Below are 21838 nucleotides of genomic sequence, written 5' to 3' on the forward strand. Positions count from 1 at the left end.
CTCAATAGATGCAAGAAAAGCTTTTGACAAAATACGACACTCATTTATGATAAAAACTCTCCAGAAAATGGGAATAGAGGGAACCTACCTCAACGTAATAAAGACCATATACGACAAACCCACACCTAACAATCACTCTCAACAGTAAAAAGCTGAAAACATTTCCTCTAAGATCAGGAACAAGACAAGGATATCCACTCTCACCACTTTTATTCAACATAGTTTTGGAAGTCCATAGTTTTGGCAATCAGAGAAGAAATAAAAGGAATCCAAATTGGAAAAGAAGAAATAAAACTGTCACTGTGTGCAGATGACATGATACTATACAAAGAAAATCCTAAAGAGGCTACCAGAAAATTACTAGAGCTCATCAATAAATTCAGTAAAGTTGCAGGATACAAAATTAAAACATAGAAATCTCTTGCATTCCTATACACTAACAACAAAAGATCAGAAAGAGAAATCAAGGAAACAATCCCATTTATCATCACACCAAAAAGAATAAAATACCTAGGAAAAAACCTACCTAAGGAGGCAAAAGACCTGTCCTCTGAAAACTATAAGATGTTGATGAAAGAAATAAAAGATGACTCAAACAAATGGAAAAATATACCATGTTCTTGGATTGGAAAAATCAATATTGTCAAAATGACTATACTTCCCAAAGCAATCTACAGATTCAATGCAATCCCTATCAAATTACCAGTGGCATTTTTCACAAAACTAGAACAAAAAAATTTTTAAACTCTATAGAAATACAAATGACCCCAAATAGCCAAAGCAATCCTGAGAAGGAAACATTGAGTTGGAGGATTAAGATTCCCTGACTTCAAACTATACTATAAAGATATAGTAATCAGGGCTTCACTGGTGGTGCAGTGGTTGAGAGTCCGCCTGCCGATGCAGGGGACACGGGTTCGTGCCCCGGTCCGGGAAGATCCCACATGCCGCACAGCGGATGGGCCACTGAGCCATGGCCACTGAGCCTGCGCGTCCGGAGCCTGTGCTCCGCAACGGGAGAGGCCACAACAGTGAGAGGCCCGCGTACTACAAAAAAAAAAAAAAAAAAGATATAGTAATCAAAATTGTATGGCACTGGCACAAAAATAGAAATACAGATCAACAGAACAGGATAGAAAGCCCAGAAATATATCCACACACCTATGGTCAACTAACCTATGACAAAGGAGGCAAGAATATACAACAGAGAAGAGACAGTCTCTTAAATAAGTGGTATTAGGAAAACTGGACAGCTATACATAATAGAATGAAATAAGAACATTCTCTAACACTACACACAAAAATAAACTAAAAATGGATTAAAGACCTAAATGTAAAGCAGGATACTGTTTCCTCTTAGAGGAAAACACAGGCAAAACACTCTTTGACATAAATCGTAGCAATATCTTTTTGGAACCACCTCCTAGAGTAATGAAAATAAAAACAAAATAACCAAATGGGATGTAATTTAACTTAAACACTTTTGCACACCAAAGGAAACCATAAAAAAAATTAAAAGACAACCCACAGAATGGGAGAAAATATTTGTAAATGATGCTACTGATAAGGGATTCATCTCCAAAATACACAACCAGCTCATGCAGCCCTATACCAAAAAACAAACAACCCAATCAAAAAATGGGCAGAAGATGTAAACAGACATTTCTCCAAAGAAGACATACAGATGGCCAATAGGCACATGAAAAGATGCTCAACATCGCTAATTATTAGTGAAATGCAAATCAAAACTACAATGAGGTGTCACCTTACACAGGTCAGAATGACCATCATCAAAAAGTCTACAAACAATAAATGCTGGAGAGAGTGTGGAGAAAAGGGAACCCTCCTATACTACTAGTGGGAATGTAAATTGGTGCAGCCACTATGGAGAACAATATGGAGGTTCCTTAAAAGACCAAAAATAGAACTACCATATGATCCAGCAATCCCACTCCTGGGCGTATATCTGGAGAAAACCATAATTCGAAAAGATATATGCACCCCAGGTAGACCTTCAAGATGGCAGAAGAGTAAGACATGGAGATCACCTTCCTCCCCACAAATACATCAGAAATACATCTACATGTGGAACAACCCCTAAAAAACACCTACTGAATGCTGGCAGGAGACCTAAGACCTCCCCAAAGGCAAGAAACTCCCCACGTACCTGGGTAGGGCAGAAGAAAAAAGAAAAAACAGAGACAAAAGAATAGGGACGGGACCTGCACCAGTGGGAGGGAGCTGTGAAGGAGGAAAAGTTTCCCCACACTAGGAAGCCCCTTCACTGGTGTAGACGGCGGGTGGCGGGGAGGGGTGGAAGCTTCGGAGCCAAGGAGGAGAGCGCAGCAACAGGGGTGCAGAGGGCAAAGCGGAGAGGGAGAGATTCCCAAGGTGCCGACCAGCACTCACCAGCCCAAGAAGCTTGTCTGCTCAACTGCCGGGGCAGGTGGGGGCTGGGAGCTGAGGCTCCGGCTTCCGAGGTCAGATCCCAGGGACAGGACTGGGGTTGGCTGCATGAACACAGCCTGAAGGGGGCTAGTGTGCCACAGCTAGCCAGGAGGGAGTATGGGAAAAAGTCTGCAACTGCCAAAGAGGCAAGAGATGTCTTCTTGCCTCTCTGTTTTGCAGGGCATGAGGAGAGGGGATTAACAGCACCGCCTAAACGAGCTCCAGAGACAGGCACAAGCCATGGCTATCAGCAAGGACCCGAGAGATGGTCATGAGACACTAAGGCTGCTCCTGCAGCCACCAAGAAGCCTGTGTGCAAGCACACATCATTATCCACACCTCCCCTTCCAGGAGCCTGTGCAGCCCGCCACTGCCAGGGTCCCATGACCCAGGGACAACTTCCCTGGGAGAAAACACGGCGTGCCTCAGGCTGTTGCAATGTCACACCGGCCTCTGCCGCTGCAGGCTCGCCCCGCATTCCGCACCCCTACCTATCCCCCGCCTGAGTGAGCCAGAGCCCCCTAATCAGCTGTTACTTTAACCCCATCCTGTCTGAGTGGGAACAGATGCCCTCAGGTGTCGTACACGCAGAGGTGGAGCCAATCCAAAGCTGAACCCCAGGAGGTCTGGGAACAAAGAAGAGAAATGGAAATCTCTCCCAGCAGCCTCAGGAGCAGCAGATTAAATCTCCACAATCAACTTGATGTACCCTGCCATCTGTGAATACCTGAATAGACAATGCATCATCCCAAACTGAGGTGGTAGACTTTGGGAGCAACGATATATATATTTTTTTCCTTTTTCTCTTTTTGTGAGTGTGTATGTATATGCCTCTGTGTGTAATTTTGTCTGTATAGCTTTGCTTTTACCATTTGTCCTAGGGTTCTGTCTGTCTGTTTTTTTGTTTTGTTTTTTTTAGTATAGTTTTTAGTGCTTGTTATCATTGGTTGATTTGTTTTTTGGTTTGGTGGCTCTCTTCTTTCTTCCTTTTTAAAAATTACTTTTTAACTTTTAATAATTATTTTTTATTTTAATAACTTTATTTTATTTTAATTTTTTCCCTTTTATTCTGAGCCATGTGGATGACAGGGTCTTGGTGCTCTGGCTGGGTGTCAGGCCTGTGCCTCTGAGGTGGGAGAGCCAAGTTCACTACATTGGTCCACCAGAGACCTCCCAGTTCCATGTAAAATCAAATGGCAAAAATCTCCCAGAGATCTCCATCTCAATGATAGACCCAGCTCCACTCAAGGACCAGCAAGCTACAGTGCTGGACACCCTATGCCAAACAACTAGCAAGACAGGAACACAACCCACCCACTAGCAAAACGCCTGCCTAAAATCATCATAAGGTCACAGACAACCCAAACCACACCACCAGATGTGGAACTGCCCATCAGAAAGACAAGATGCAGCCTCATCCACCAGAACACAGGCACCAGTCCCCTCCACCAGGAAGCGTACACAACCCACTGAACCAACCTTAGCCACTGGGGACAGACACCAAAAACAATAGGAACTATGAACCTGCATCCTGCAAAAAGGAGACCCCAAACACAGTAAGTTAAGCAAAACGAGAAGACAGAGAAACACAAAGCAGATGAAGGAGAAAGGTAAAAATCCACCAGACCAAACAAATGAAGAGGAAATAGGCAGTCTACCTGAAAAAGAATTCAGAGTAATGACAGTAAAGATGATCCAAAATCTTGGAAACGAAATGAGGAAATACAAGAAACATTTAACACGGACCTAGAAGAACTAAAGAGCAAACAATGATGAGCAACACAACAAATGAAATTCAAAATTCTCTAGAAAGAATCAGTAGCAGAATAACTGAGGCAGAAGAACGGATAAGTGACCTGGAAGATAAAATAGTGGAAATAACTACTGCAGAGCAGAATAAAGAAAAAAGAACGAAAAGAATTGAGAACAGTCTCAGAGACCTCAGGAACAACATTAAACACACCAACATTCAAATTATAGGGGTCACAGAAGAAGAAGAGAAAAAGAAAGGGACTGAGAAAATATTTGAAGAGATTATAGTTGAAAACTTCCCTAATATGGGAAAGGAAATAGTTAATCAAGTCCAGGTAGTGCAGAGAGTCCCATACAGGATAAATCTAAGGAGAAACACACCAAGACACATATTAATCAAGCTATCAAAAATTAAATACAAAGAAAAACTATTAAAAGCAGCAAGGGAAAAACAACAAATAAAATACAAGGGAATCCCCATAAGGTTAACAGCTGATCTTTCAGCAGAAACTCGGCAAGCCAGAAGGGAGTGGCAGGACATATTTAAAGTGATGAAAGGGAAGAACCTACAACCAAGATTACTCTACCCAGCAAGGATCTCATTCAGATTCGACAGAGAAATTAAAACCTTTACAGACAAGCAAAAGCTAAGAGAATTCAGCACCACCAAATCAGCTTTACAACAAATGCTAGAGGAGGTTCTCTAGGCAGGAAACACAAAAGAAGGAAAAGACCTACAATAACAAATGCAAAACGATTAAGAAAATGGTAATAGGAACATATATATCAATAATTACCTTAAATGTAAATGGATTAAATGGTCCAACCAAAAAACATAGATTGGCTGAATGGATACAAAAACAAGACCCATATATATGGTGTCTACAAGAGACCCACTTCAGACGTAGGGACACATGCAGACTGAAAGTGAGGGGATGGAAAAAGATATTCCATGCGAATGGAAATCAAAAGAAAGTTGGAGTACCAATTCTCATATCAGACAAAATAGACTTTAAAATAAAGACTATTACAAGAGACAAAGAAGGACACCACATAATGATCAGGGTATCAATCCAAGAAGAAGATATAACAATTGTAAATATTTATGCACCCAACATAGGAGCACCTCAATACACAAGGCAAATGCTAACAGCCATAAAAGGGGAAATCGACAGTAACACAAGTATAGTAGGGGACTTTAACACCCCACTTTCACTAACAGACATCATCCAAAATGAAAGTAAATAAGGAAACACAAGCTCTAAATGATACATTAAACAAAATGAACTTAATTGATATTTATAGGACATTCCATCCAAAACCAACAGAATACACTTTCTTCTCAAGTGCTCATGGAACATTCTCCAGGATAGATCATATCCTGGGTCACAAATCAACCTTGGTAAATTTAAGAAAACTGAAATTGTGTCAAGTATCTTTTCAGACCACAATGCTATAAGACTAGATATCAATTACAGGAAAAGATCTGTAAAAAATATAAACACATGGAGGCTAAACAATACACTACTTAATAATGAAGTGATCACTGAAGAAATCCAAGAGTAAATCAAAAAATACCTAGAAACAAATGACAATGAAAACACGACGACCCAAAATCTATGGGATGCAGCAAAAGCAGTTCTAAGAGGGAAGTTTATAGCAATACAATCCTACCTTAAGAAACAGGAAACATCTCCAATAAACAACCTAACCTTACACCTAAAGGAACTAGAGAAAGAACAAAAAAACCCGAAAGTTAGCAGACGGATAAAAATCATAAAGATCAAATCAGAAATGAAGGAAATGATAGCAAAGATCAATAAAACTGTAAGCTGGTTCTTTGAGAAGATAAACAAAATTGATAAATCATTAGCCACACTCATCAAGAAGAAACGGGAGAAGACTCAAATCAATAGAATTAGAAATGAAAAAGGAGAAGTAACAACTGACTCTGCAGAAATACAAAGGATCATGACAGATTACTACAAGCAACTATATGCCAATAAAATGGATAACCTGGAGGAACTGGACAAATTCTTAGAAAAGCACAACCTTCTGAGAATGAACCAGGAAGAAACAAAATATAAACAGACCAATGTGATTGGTCTGAACTGAACTATCATTCAATTTCAACTGAAATTGAAACTGTGATTAAAAACCTTCCAACAAACAAAAGCCCAGGACCAGATGGCTTCACGGGTGAATTCTATCAAACATTTAGAGAAGAGCTAACACCTCTCCTTCTCAAACTCTTCCAAAATATACCAGAAGGAGGAACACTCCAAACTCATTCTACAAGGCCACCACCACCCTGATACCAAAACCAGACAAAGATGTCACAAAGAAAGAAAACTACAGGCCAATATCACTGATGAACACAGGTGCAAAAATCCTGAACAAAATACTAGCAAACAGAATCCATCAGCACATTAAAAGGATCATACACCATGATTAAGTGGGGTACCCCAGGAATGCAAGGATTCTTCAATATATGCAAATCAATCAAGGTGATACACCAGATTAACAAACTGAAGTATAAAAACCAAATGATCATCTCAAAAGAGGCATAAAAAGCTTTCAACAAAATTCAACACCCATTTATGATAAAGACACTCCAGAAACTAGGCATAGAGGGGACTTACCTCAACATAATAAAGGCCATATATGACAAACCCACAGAAAACATCATCCTTAATGGTGAAAAACTGAAACCATTTCCACTAAGATCAGGAACAAGACAAGGTTGCTCACTCTCAGCACTATTATTCAACATTGTTTTTGGAAGTTTTTGCCACAGCAGCCAGAGAAGAAAAAGGAATAACAGGAATGCAAATCGTTAAAGAAGAAGTAAAGCTGTCACTGTTTGCAGATGACATGATAATATACATAGAGAATCCTAAAGATTTTACCAGAAAACTACTAGAGCTAATCAATGAACTTGGTAAAGTAGCAGGATACAAAATTAATGCACAGAAATCTCTGGCATTCCTATACACTAATGATGAAAAATCTGAAAGTGAAATTAAGGAAACACTCTCATTTACCACTGCAACAAAAAGAATATAGTACCTAGGAATAAACCTACCTAAGGAGACAAAAGACCTGTATGCAGAAAACTATAAGACACTGATGAAAGAAATTAAAGATGATACAATTAGATGGAGAGATATACCATGTTCTTGGATTGGAAGAATCAACGTTGTGAAAATGACTACACTACCCAAAGCAATCTACAGATTCAATGCAATCCCTATCAAACTACCACTGGCATTTTTCACAGAACTAGAACAAAAAATTTCACAATTTGCATGGAAACACAAAAGACTCCAAATAGCCAAAGCAATCTTGAGAAAAAAAATGGAACTGGAGGAATCAGACTCCCCAACTTCAGTCTATACTACAAAGCTACAGTAATCAAGACAGTATGGTACTGGAAAAAAAAAAGCAGAAATATACATCAATGAAACAGGATAGAAAGCCCAGAGATAAACCAGAACACATATGCTCACCTTATTTTTGATAATGGAGGCAAGAATATAAAATAGAGAAAAGACAGCCTCTTCAATAAGTGGTGCTGGGAAAACTGGACAGCTACATGTAAAAGTATGAGATTAGAACACTCCCTAACAGCATACACAAAAATAAACTCAAAATGGATTGAAGACCTAAATGTAAGGCCAGACACTATCAAACTCTGAGAGGAAAACATAGGCAGAACACTCTATGACATAAATCACACAAAGATCCTTTCTGACCCATCACCTAGAGAAATGGAAATAAAAACAAAAATAAACAAATGGAACCTAACGAAACTTAAATTCTTTTGAACAGCAAAGGAAACCATAAACAAGATGAAAAGACAACCCTCAGAATGGGGGAAAATATTTGCAATTGAAGCAACTGACAAAGGATTAATCTTCAAAATTTATAAGCAGCCCATGCAGCTCAATAGCAAAATCCCAAAAAATCCAATCCAAAAATGGGCAAAAGACCTAAATCAACATTTCTCCAAAGAAGATATACAGATTGCCAACAAACACGTGAAAGAATGCTCAATATCACTAATCATTAGAGAAATGCAAATCAAAACTACAATGAGGTATCTCCTCACACCAGTCAGAATGGCCATCACCAAAAAATCTAGAAACAATAAATGCTGGAGAGGGTGTGGAGAAAAGGGAACCCTCTTGCACTGCTGCTGGGAATGTAAATTGATACAGCCACTACAGAGAACAGTATGGAGGTTCCTTAAAAACTACAAACAGAACTACCATACAACCCAGCAATCCCACTACTGGGCATATACCCTGAGAAAACCATAATTCCAAAAGAGTCATGTACAACAATGTTCACTGCAGCTCTATTTACAATAGCCAGGAGATGGAAGCAACCTAAGTGTCCATCAACAGATGAATGGATGAAGAAGATGTGGCACATATATACAATGGAATATTACTCCGCCATAAAAAGAAACGAAATTGAGTTATTTGTAGTGAGGTGGATGGATCTAGAGTCTGTCATACAGAGTGAAGTAAGTCAGCGAGAGAAAAACAAATACTCATGCTAACACATATATATGGAATCAAAAAAAAAAGGTCATGAAGAACCTAGGGGCAAGATGGGAATAAAGACGCAGACCTACTAGAGAACGGACTTGAGGACATGGGGAGGGGGAAGGGTAAGCTGGGACAAAGTAAGAGAGTGGCATGGACACATATACACTACCAAATGTAAAATCAATAGCTAGTGAGAGGCGGCTGCATAGCACAGGGAGATCAGCTCAGTGCTTTGTGACCACCTAGAGGGGTGGAATAGGGAGGGTAGGAGAGAGGGAGATACAAGAGGGATGACGTATGGGGATATATATATATATATATATATATGTATAGCTGATTCACTTTCTTATAAAGCAGAAACTAATACACCATTTTAATGCAATTATACTCCAATAAAGATGTTAACAAAAAAAAAAAAGATATATGCACCCCAATGTTGAATGCAGCACTATTTATAATAGCCAGGACACAGAAGCAACCTAAATGTCCATCGACACATGAATGGATAAAGAAGATGTGGTGTGTGTGTGTACACACACACACACACACACACACACACACAAATGGAATATTACTCAGCCATAAAAAAGAATGAAATAATGCCATTTGTAGCAACATGGATGGACCTAGAGATTATCATACTAAGTGGAGTAAGTCAGAGAAAGAGAAATACCATATGATATCACTTTACATGTGGAATCTAAAATATGACACAGACACACTAGAAGCCCCTTCACGGGTGGAGACTGCGGGTGGTGAAGGGGGTAAACTTCGGAGCTGCAGAGGAGAGCACAGCAACAGGGGTGCGGAGAGCAAAGAAGAGAGATTCCCGCACAGGTGATTGGTGCCGACCAGCACTCAGCAGCCCAAGAGGCTTGTCTGCTCACCAGCCGGGATGGGCGAGGGCTGGGAGCTGAGGCTCGGGCTTCAGTCGGATCGCAGGGAGAGGACTGGCGGCTCGAGAGCCTGAAGGGGTTAGTGCACCACGGCTAGCGGGAGGGAGTCCGGGAAAAAGTCTAGACCTGCCGAAGAGGCAAGAGACTTTTTCTTCCCTCTTTGTTTCCTGGTGCATGAAGAGAGGGTATTAAGTGCGCTGCTTAAAGGAGCTCCAGAGACGGGCACAAGCCGTGGCTATCAGCGCGGACCCCAGAGACGGGCATGAGACGCTAAGGCTACTGCTGCTGCCACCAGGAAGCCTGTGTGCGAGCACAGGTCACTATCCACACCTCCCCTCCTGGGAGCCTGTGCAGCCCACCACTGCCAGGGTCCCGGGATCCAGGGACAACTTCCCCAGGAGAACACACGGCATGCCTCGGGCTGGTGCAACATCATGCCGGCCTCTGCCGCTGTGGGCTCGCGCCACATCCGTGCCCCTTCCTCCCCCCAGCATGAGTGAGCCAGAGCCCCCGAGTCAGCTGCTCCTTTAACCCCATCCTGTCTGAGTGAAGAGCAGACGCCTTCGGACGACCTACGCACAGAGGCGGGGCCAAATCCAAAGCTGAACCCCGGAAGCTGTGCAAACATAGAGGAGAGGGGGCGGTCTCTCCCAGCAGCCTCAGAAGCGGCGGATTAAAGCTCCACAATCAGCTTGAAGTGTCCCCTGCATCTGTGGAATACCTGAATAGACAGCGAATCATCCCAAGTTGAGGAGGTGGACTTTGGGAGCAAAATATATTATTATTTTCCCCTTTTTCTCTTTTTGTGAGTGTGTATGTGTGTGCTTCTCTGTGAGATTTTGTCTGTATAGCTTTGCTTTCACCATTTGTCCTAGGGTTCTGACCAAACTTTTTTTTTTAATAAAATTTTTCTTCTTAATAATTATTTTTTATTTTAATAACTTTATTTTATCTTCTTTCTTTCTTTTCTTTCTTCCCTCCTTTCTTCCTGTCTTCCTGTCTTCCTTCCTTCCCTTTCTTGCTTTCTTCCTTCCTCCCTTCCTTCCTTCTCTTGCTTCCTTCCTTTCTTGCTTTCTTCCTTCCTTCCTTTCTTTCTTTCCTTTCTATTTTTTCTCCCTTTTATTCTGAGCCTTGTGGATTAAAGGCTTTTGGTGCTCCAGCCAGGCGTCAGGGCTGTGTCTCTCAGGTGGGAGAATCAACTTCAGGACAATGGTCCACAAGAAACCTCCCAGCTCCACATAATATCAAATGATGAAAACCTCCCAGAGATCTCCATCTCAACACCAAGACCCAGCTTCACTCAATGACCAGCAACCTACAGTGCTGGATACCCTATGCCCAACAAATAGCAAGACAGGACTACAGCCCCATCCATTAGCAGACAGGCTGCCTAAAATCATAATAAGGCTACCAACATCCCAAAACACACCACCAAACGTGGACCTGCCCACCAGAAAGACAAGATCCAGCCTCATCCAACAGAACACAGGCACTCGTCCCCCCAACCAGGAAACCTACTCAACCCACTGAACCAACCTTAGCCACTGGGGACAGACACCAAAAACAACGGGAACTACGAACCTGCAGCCTGCAAAAAGGAGACCCCAAACACAGTAAGCAAAATGAAAAGACAGAAAAACACACAGCAGATGAAGGAGCAAGGTAAAAACCCATAAGACCTAACAGATGAAGAGGAAATAGGCAGTGTACCTGAAAAAGAATTCAGAATAATGATAGTAAAGATGATCCAAAATCTTGGAAATAGAATGGACAAAATGCAAGAAACATTTAACAAGGACCTAGAAGAACTAAAGAGGAAGCAAGCAACGATGAGCAACACAATAAATGAAATTAAAAATACTCTGGATGGGATCAATAGCAGAATAACTGAGGCAGAAGAACGAATAAGTGACCTGGAGGATAAAATAGTGGAAATAATTACTACAGAGCAGAATAAAGAAAAAAGAATGAAAAGAACTGAGGATGGGGCTTCCCTGGTGGCGCAGTGGTTGAGAGTCCGCCTGCCAATGCAGGGCACACGGGTACGTGCCCCGGTCCGGGAAGATCCCACATGCCACAGAGCGGATGGGCCACTGAGCCATGGCCACTGAGCCTGCGCATCCGGAGCCTGTGCTCTGCAACGGGAGAGGCCACAACAGTGCTCTGCAACGGGAGAGGCCATAACAGTGAGAGGCCCGCGTACCACAAAAAAAAAAAAAAAAAAAAACTGGGGACAGTCTCAGAGACCTATGGGACAACATTAAATGCACCAACATTTTAATTATAGGGGTCCCAGAAGAAGAAGAGAAAAAGAAAGGGACTGAGAAAATATTTGAAGAGATTATAGTTGAAAACTTCCCTAATATGGGAAAGGAAATAGTTCATCAAGTCCAGGAAGCACAGAGAGTCCCATACAGGATAAATCCAAGGAGAAACACGCCAAGACACATATTAATCAAACTGTCAAAAATTAAATACAAAGAAAACATTAAAAGCAGCAAGGGAAAAATAACAAATAACACACAATGGAATCCCCATAAGGTTAACAGCTGAACTTTCAGTGGAAACTCTGCAAGCCGAAAGGGAGTGGCAGGACATATTTAAAGTGATGAAGGAGAAAAACCTACAACCAAGATTACTCTACCCAGCAAATATCTCATTCAGATTTGATGGAGAAATTAAAACCTTTACAGACAAGTAAAAGCTGAGAGAGTTCAGCACCACCAAACCAGCTCTACAACAAATGCTTAAGAAACTTTTCTAGGCAAGAAACACAAGAGAAGGAAAAGACGTACAATAACAAACGCAAAACAATTAAGAAAATGGGAATAGGAACATACATATCGATAATTACCTTAAATGCAAATGGATTAAATGCTCCCACCAAAAGACACAGACTGGCTGAATGGATACAAAAAGAAGACCAATATATATGCTGTCTACAAGAGACCCACTTCAGACCTAGGGACACATACAGACTGAAAGTGAGGGGATGGAAAAAGATATTACATGCAAATGGAAATCAGAAGAGAGCTGGAGTAGCAATTCTCATATCAGACTAAATAGACTTTAAAATAAAGACTATTACAAGAAACAAAAAAGGACACTACATAATGATCAAGGGTTTGATCCAGAAGAAGATACAACAATTGTTAAATATTTATGCACCCAACATAGGAGCACCACAATACATAAGGCAGATACAAACAGCCATAAAAGGGGAAATCGACAGTAACACATTCACAGTAGGGGACTTTAACACCCCACTTTCACCAATGGACAGATCATCCAAAATGAAAATAAATAAGAAAACACAAGCTTTAAATGATATATTAAACAAGATGAAGTTAATTGATATTTACAGGACATTCCATCCAAAAACAACAGAAAAACACATTTTTCTCAAGTGCTCACGGAACATTCTCCAGGATAGATCATATCTTGGGTCACAAAACTAGCCTTGGCAAATTTAAGAAAATTGAAATCGTATCAAGTATCTTTTCCAACCACAACGCTATGAGACTAGATATCAATTACAGGAAAAGATCTGCAAAAAATACAAACACATGGAGGCTAAACAGTACACTACTTAATAACCAAGTGATCACTGAAGAAATCAAAGAGGAAATTAAAAAATACTTAGAAACAAATGACAATGGAGACACGATGACCCAAAACCTATGGGATGCAGCAAAAGCAGCTCTAAGAGAGAAGTTTATAGGAATACAATCCTACCTTAAGAAACAGGAAACATCTCAAACAAACAAGCTAACCTTGCACCTAAAGTAATTAGAGAAAGAAGAACAAAAAAAACCCCAAAGTTAGCAGAAGGAAAGAAATCATAAAGATCAGATCAGAAATAAATGAAAAAGAAATGAAGGAAATGATAGCAAAGATCAATAAAACTGAAAGCTGGTTCTTTGAGAAGATAAACAAAATTGATAAACCATTAGCCAGACTCATCAAGAAAAAAAGGGAGAAGACTCAAATCAATAGAATTAGAAATGAAAAAGAAGTAACAACTGACACTGCAGAAATACAAGGGATCATCAGAGATTACTACAAGCAACTCTATGCCAATAAAATGGAAAACCTGGAAGAAATGGACAAATTCTTAGAAATGCACAACCTGCCAAGACTGAATCAGGAAGAAATAGAAAATATGAACAGACCAATCACAAGCACTGAAATTGAAACTGTGATTAAAAATCTTTCAACAAAGAAAAGCCCAGGACCAGATGGCTTCAAAGGAGAATTCTATCAAACATATTAACAAATTGAAGGATAAAAACCATATGATCATCTCAATAGATGCAGAGAAAGCTTTTGAGAAAATTCAACAACCATTTATGATAAAATCCCTGCGGAAAGTAGGCATAGAGGGAACTTTCCTCAACATAATAAAGGCCATATACGACAAACCCACAGCCAACATCGTCCTTAATGGTGAAAAACTGAAACCGCTTCCACTAAGATCAGGAACAAGACAGGGTTGCCCACTCTCACCACTCTTATTCAACATAGTTTTGGAAGTTCTAGCCACAGCAATCAGAGAAGAAGAAGAAATAAAAGGAATCCAAATCAGAAAAGAAGAAGTAAAGCTGTCACTGTTTGCAGATGACATGATACTATACATAGAGAATCCTGAAGATGCTACCAGAAAACTACTAGAGCTAATCTATGAATTTGGTAAAGTAGCAGGATACAAAATTAATGCACAGAAATCTCTGGCATTCCTATACACTAATGATGAAAAATCTGAAAGTGAAATTAAGGAAACACTCCCATTTACCACTGCAACAAAAAGGGTAAAATATCTAGGAATAAACCTACCTAAGGAGACAAAAGACTTGTATATAGAAAATTATAAGACACTGATGAAGGAAATTAAAGATGATACAAATAAATGGAGAGATATACCATGTTCTTGGATTGGAAGAATCAACATTGTGAAAATGACTCCACTATCCAAAGCAATCTACAGATTCAATGCAATCCCTATCAAACTACCACTGGCATTTTTCACAGAACTAGAACGAAAAATTTCACAATTTGTATAGAAACACAAAAGACTCTGAATAGCCAAAGCAATCTTGAGAACAAAAAATGGAACTGGAGGAATCAGGTTCCCTGACTTCAGTCTATACTACAAAGCTACAGTAATCAAGACAGTATGGTACTGGCACAAAAGCAGAAGTATAGATCAATGGAACAGGATAGAAAGCCCAGAGATAAACCCACACACATATGGTCACCTTATCTTTGATAAAGGAGGTAAGAATATACAGTGGAAAAAGACAGCCTCTTCAATAAGTGGTGCTGGGAAAACTGGACAGGTACATGTAAAAGTATGAGATTAGAACACTCCCTAACAGCATACACAAAAATAAACTCAAAATGGATTTAAGACCTAAGTGTAAGGTAACTCTTAGAGGAAAACACAGGCAGAACACTCTATGACATAAATCACAGCAGGATCCTTTTTGACCCACCTCCTAGAGAAATGGAAATAAAAACAAAAATAAATAAATGGGACCTAATGAAACTTAAAAGCTTTGGCACAGCAAAGGAAACCACAAACAAGATGAAAAGACAACCCTCAGAATGGGAGAAGATAATTGCAAATGAAGCAACTGACAAAGGATTAATCTCCAAAATTTACAAGCAGCTCATGCAGCTCAATATCAAAAAAACAAACAACCCAATCCAAAAATGGGCAGAAGACCTAAATAGACATTTCTCCAAAGAAGATATACAGATCGCCAACAAACACATGAAAGAATGCTCCACATCATTAATCATTAGAGAAATGCAAATCAAAACTACAATGAGATATTATCTAACACCGGTCAGAACAGGCATCATCAGAAGATCTACAAACAACAAATGCTGGAGAGGGTGTGGAGAAAAGGGAACCCTCTTGCACCGTTGGTGGGAATGTAAATTGATACAGCCACTATGGAGAAAAGTATGGAGGTTCCTTAAGAAAACTACAGATAGAACTACCATATGACCCAGCAACCTCACTACTGGGCATATACTCTGAGAAAACCATAATTCAAAAAGAGTCATGTACCAACATGTTCATTGAAGCTGTATTTACAATAGCCAGGAGATGGAAGCAACCTAAGTGTCCATCATCAGATGAATGGATAAAGAAGATGTGACACATATATACAATGGAATATTACCCAGCCATAAAAAGAAACGAAATTGAATTATTTGTAGTGAGGTGGATGGACCTAGAGTCTGTCATATAGAGTAAAGTAAGTTAGAAAGCGAATAACAAATACTGTATGCTAACACATATATATGGAATCTTCGGAAAAAAAAAAGTCATGAAGAACCTAAGGGTAAGACGGGAATGGAGATGCAGACCTATAGAGAATGGACTTGAGGATGTGGGGAGAGGGAAGGGTAGGCTGTGACAAAGTGATAGAATGGCATGGACATATATTCACTACCAAACGTAGAATAGATAGCTAGTGGGAAGCAGCCGCATAGCACAGGGAGATCAGCTCAGTGCTTTGTGACCACCTAGAGGGGTGGGATAGGGAGGGTGGGAGGGAGGGAGGGAGATGCAAGAGGGAAGAGATATGGGAACATGTGTATATGTATAACTGATTCACTTTGTTATAAAGCAGAAACTCACACACCATTGTAAAGCAATTACACTCCAAAAAGATATTAAAAAAATAAAATAAAATATGACACAAGTCAACATATCTACAAAACAGAAACAGACTCTCAGACATAGAGAACAGACTTCTGGTTGCCAAGGGAGAGGGGAGGTGGCGGAGGGAAGGACTAAGAGTTTGGGATTAACATATGCAAACTAATATATATAGGATGGATAAAGAAACAACAAGGTCCTACTGTATAGCACAGGGAACTATATTCAATATCCTCTGATAAACGATATTGGAAAAGAATATGATATATACATATGTATGCATATATATAACTCAGTTTGCTGTACAATGGACATTAACACAACATTGTAAATCAGCTATACTTCAATTTAAAAAAATAACTGTAATATAGGCAAAGGAAAGATCAAGTGTATTTTCAGATTGTGTTTTATACTTAAACTCAAAGCAACTCAATTTTTAAAAACACTATCAAGATAATAAAAGAATTTGATAAGTAGGGTAAAAATAAGTAGGCAAATACAAATAGCCCCAATAAAATACAAATAACGCTAATACAAATAACCCCAACAAAAGTAGAAGCTACAACACAGAATTAAATTTATTAAGAAATCTTATTGCTTAATCTATAAAATCTCAATGAAAACATAAAACAAGATATGATTCAATTTACAGGTAAGTGTACGTTCCTGGATGGAAAGTCAATATTTAACAAAGTCTTCCTGTTTACATGTAAGGTGTGCAATTATACACTTCCAAAATGAATCCCAATTATACTTCTTTTTCTTTTCTTTTGGGACCAGATAGAATTATTTTTAAATTCCTATGGAAGAATATACATCACAGAGAAGTCAAGAAATTCTGAAAAGTATTAGTGACAGGAGAGTTGCCTTATCAGATACTAAAATTTACTCAAAATAGCAAACTTTTATTATTGGCACAGGAATAAACAAACAGATTAGTGGAAAAGAAGATCAAGTCCCCAAACAGATCGAATATATAAGAATATCTGATATATAGCAAAGTGGCAACAATCAGCTAAATAAAAATGGCAGTTGGAGAAGTACAAAAAGGAAGAAAGAATCTACCACACCACTACAAATCTTCATTCTAAGGTGCCTGCTGTCACAGTATGGAGTACCATAGTCCTAAGAGTGTAATGACTACATCATTAAATTCAGGAATGGTGTATCAGAAACACAGGAAGCAAAAAGAAAAAAAAGAATGAAGAAAATCTCAAGATACCCGAGGAAAAAAAAAAAGAAAAGTACTAAGTTTTAATAATGAGAGGACAAAGGAACCTTGGCAAAGACTTCGAGACTGGATGTTCTACAATCATTCATTCATCCACACAACCAGCACTGACTGAAAGCAAGGAATACAGAGCTGACACACAGGTAAAGAAGTACAGTGTAATATAAATGTCAAAGTATCTGTACAACTATATTAAGAAGATGTCCATACATTTTATCTATGAAAATAAGAGAAAAGTTCATAGAAAAGATAGCATTTAAACTTTGTATTTAGAATGACTGAACGTTTTTAAAGAGGAAAAGGTTGTGGGAGTGGGATCGGGATTAACAAGGCATTTCCAGAAAGAGGGAAGAGATGTGCAAATGCAAAAGTGCATGAGAAAACACGCGGTGGTTGGAGAAGAGAAGCTGGGGTAGGTAAGTATTGATTCTGCTAATGTTTCCGTTGCCCCTTTCCAGGCAAAGATGCCATCTGTTTGCATACTAGATTTGTCTCCTCAGAATCAAATTCCTTTCAATAGCAATCTAAGTTCTACAGATCAACCAAAGGACAGATTCACTGCAATCAAGTTCAGTGGAGGATAATCTTAGGAAAAGTAACACTGCCAGACTTAAATCTTGAGCAGTTCAAACCATGAGACCTTTCTTTTATTTCCTGTTTTCTCTGTCTGCCTCTTTACCAGACAGACACAAATATAGGAGTAGCCCTGAGAATATCTGTCTATAGCTCTTAAGGCACTGGAATTCTACACTATAAACTATAAGTAAGACAATGTATTGAAATTTTTAAATGCTGATTTTTTTTCCCCGTTGAGAAATACTACTGGGAAAAGTCAAATGAATCTCAATTGTAAACTGTTTCAATTTGGATCTAAGGGTAAACAACACAGTGTCCTTTGTTTGTGGGCACAGGGTGGGAATTATTATTAAGTACCTTTACAAATTCTTGAAATTTTGGAAACGGACACATGACAGACACGCTATTAACACTCCTATGGATAACTTCATTTTTAGAAGTGTGACTGGTTTGATCTGAGGAAGCAGCATTTCCACTTGATAAATTACTAATGCTTTATTTCTGAAGAAGAATGTGTAGTAAGTTATCTGGACATTTTTGCTAGCAGATAGGACTGTTGCAGATATTTCTATATTAATAGCTGGGACTTATCAGAATTAGAAGGTGGGAGTGGGGGCTTGTTCTGGGGTTTCTATTTTCTGTCTTAATACATGGGAAGAATGCCTCAATCAAAGCTGTGTGACTTTTTAAGGGAAATATGTATCTGTGGAATGAGATTTTTAGAAAAGCCAATCTGGACGACATTTTATCGTTCAGATTTAAGGCTGCTATTATTTGGTGTACTTATATAATCCCACCTAGTAGTACCCTTGATGGCACAATATGGCCAGATACAGAGCTAGGATATTAAAAAAGAGGGGCGTGGGGTGACTTCTTGGTCTTGTTCAGTGTTCCTCAAAGTATAGCTGTGTGCAATTAACTGGGATGCTTGTTTAAAATTTCAGAATCTGATTCCCCACTCTCAGAGAGTCTGATTCAATACTCTGGAGTAGGACTCAGGAATTTACACTTTTAACTACTACATGAGCTGATTCTGATGCAGAAGAGAAACACTGATGCATGGAGTAATGGCACAGGACAAATTAATGATAACCACTACAGATGTTAACTTAGAATATTTTCCTAAGTGAATAAAGCAGTTGATTTAATAATACTATTATCATTGACTTTAGTTACACTGCTAAATATTAACAATTATGCTGTAACTCATTGCTGATAGTTAATAATGCCGTACAGTTCTTTAAAAAGCTATACCAAAAGGGCAATTTTTCAAGACTTTTTGTCAAAATATCACTCTATAACAGAAATATAGTTCAAAAAATTGACTATCAAAACTTTAAAAAAATATATAATTTAAATAAAGCCCTTTTATTACAAGGTCCTTAAGGGAATACTGTTACACTGTTCAGACTTTTTTTTTTTTTTTTTAATAGTAGAACTGATCTTTTTTCATATCTTTTCTCTGGTATAAGAAGCACACGCTTTACCACAATCTCACAGTCCTCACCCCATACACTCCTACACATATACAGGTTTTTTAAACAAGTCGATCTTTTAAATATTTTACACTGCATTCAAATAAAAAGTAATCAAAAATAACACGTGCCATACAACATCTTTGTTAGAGTGACTCTTGCATGGGTATGGACTAGTGAATTCACTTATTAGATATTTCATTTATAGATAAATAAATAGATTTATAGATCAATAAAGAATCATTATGGGACAGCTGACTAGACATGAAAATAATTGCTTTAAACCAGATATGATCACGGTAGCCACTGAAACTACATATATATATATATATGTACACACACGTGTATATATACATGTATATATACATATACATATATACATATATATAATTTAAGGCTTATTAAAGATACTTACTACTATTAATAATGTAGCTCGGAATCATTTTACCTTTTAATATTGCTGCTGAAATTCCAATGGTAGCACAAAACGGGGGAAAAAAGCAAAGGCATTAAAGAGTTATATGGAATAATATTTTGCCTGTGTTTGATGTGCTTAAATGCATGTATATAGGAAAAGAGATCTGAGTTGGGAAAAAGGGCTCAGAAAAAAATAAACAACAGGCACATAGGCGGATTTAAGAAGATCAGAAATCCTTTCTACTGTTTCTATTTATACATCCTTACATACATCCTACTCACTCCACAGTCCTTAAATATTTGACATCTGAATCTCAAAGAATAAAGCAATACAAGAAGACAAGACAAAACACTAATTTGGCTAGCACTAGATTATTGCTAAACTTTTTTTTTTAATTGTTCCACTTGGAAGATATACTGAATTGAAATGAATACGTTTCCTACTTATTTACCAAGCAAACATCCCAACATCAACAACCCTGTACAGATTATACAACTTTACCCATTTAAGGGGGGGGGGGGGGTGGGAGGACTACTGCTCTCTCTATAGGTATCTCCAGTGGATGAGAAAGACTGCTGTTATAAGCAGGATTTCAGTCTATGTCTGATGGTTCCCTTTCCCTCATTTCTCCTCTATTCCTAGATGTGAAACTATGAAAGAATACTAGTTAAGACCTTGCATTTACACAGCAATTTGGGTTTCAAAGAGCTTTCAAGTTACTAACAAACATTTTGGCCTAGAGAGGACTGTATAATGAATTAGGCATGCTATCTTGTTCTTCAGGCATCAGCCATGTGTCACTCTTGTAACTTATAAATACCTATGTGATGAACTTGGATCTCAACGGAAAGAAGCTGCTAGATTTCTATTGCCTTCATCAAGACAGTGGTCATTTGATTATAGGTGGCCTGGTAAAACCCCACTACTATTATATTGTATACAACACCCTTCTATACAATCTCTTTTTATTCCTTATTAAAAAAATAGAAGGTGTAGTATCAGTGAAATTAAATGGTGAACATCTGTGGATATTAAAAATGACTCAGTGTAATCTCTTGTATTTTTATCACTGGGCAGAATTATAGCGAAAATTATAAATTACATACAAAAATATAATTCTAGAAACATTCTAACTCAGTGAACAAAGCAAAATAAACATTTTACTACCCTTTTTTCCAAAAGAAAAATATATTTTGAAACCATCTTCTGAAAAGTTTACTTCTTTTACCAGTGACCCATAAATAATCTTTTTGTAACTCATTTTTGTTATCAAGTTAGGAAAATTAATGCTAAGCTGAATACAAATGATTTTTTACCCTTACCTCGATCTTTTGCTTTGTCAGAAAGGAGCACCTCTACCTCCTCATATTCCCGGATGGCATCCAGTATGATACTTCCTTCTTTACTGAATAAGAACAGCATGGGGATCGTGATGTCATCTGTGTCCTTTCCATCACCTGCCATCTGGAACAGAGGGGCAGTATCACTGCTGCTCCCCTCATTGTCATCTAGCCAGAAAATGAATACAGCAAACATAAAAACGTTCATCCATTAAAAAGGTCTAGCTACCAACCTTTACCGTTTTTTACCTGTTGACGGCATTAATTTTCTGCATCAAGAACCATAAAAACACTCAATACTTTTGGGGCCCACTAATTCTACTCCTAGAAATCTATCCTGAGGAAATAATTCAAAAGAAGCAAAATGATCTATGCCTGAAAAAGTTTACTGCAGTGCTTTTTGTAACTGTCCACAACTGTAAACTATTATAAGTAAATTATAACGAACTACCTGAGGGAACACACAGAAATAC

At 38.6% G+C, this 21838-nt stretch overlaps 1 protein-coding gene across 9 annotated transcripts in view; it reads right to left on the minus strand.

The window, feature by feature from the left end:
- Nucleotides 1-21838, minus strand: part of EDEM3 (ER degradation enhancing alpha-mannosidase like protein 3) — an 83523-nt gene that overhangs the window by 12002 nt on the left and 49683 nt on the right. For 3 of the 9 annotated variants that reach the window (XM_067029390.1, XM_067029396.1, XM_067029426.1), the window contains exons 19-20: nt 21348-21533; nt 20023-20070 (exon numbers count right to left, since the gene is read on the minus strand). In XM_067029390.1, the coding sequence (XP_066885491.1) occupies nt 20023-20070; nt 21348-21533 (234 nt within the window). The remainder of the gene's footprint in view (nt 1-20022; nt 20071-21347; nt 21534-21838) is intronic. The other 6 variants (XM_067029430.1, XM_067029412.1, XM_067029407.1 and 3 more) reach the window with 2 other exon arrangements.

This window comes from Kogia breviceps, chromosome 1, assembly GCF_026419965.1.
Source record: "Kogia breviceps isolate mKogBre1 chromosome 1, mKogBre1 haplotype 1, whole genome shotgun sequence".
Lineage (NCBI taxonomy): Eukaryota > Metazoa > Chordata > Mammalia > Artiodactyla > Physeteridae > Kogia > Kogia breviceps.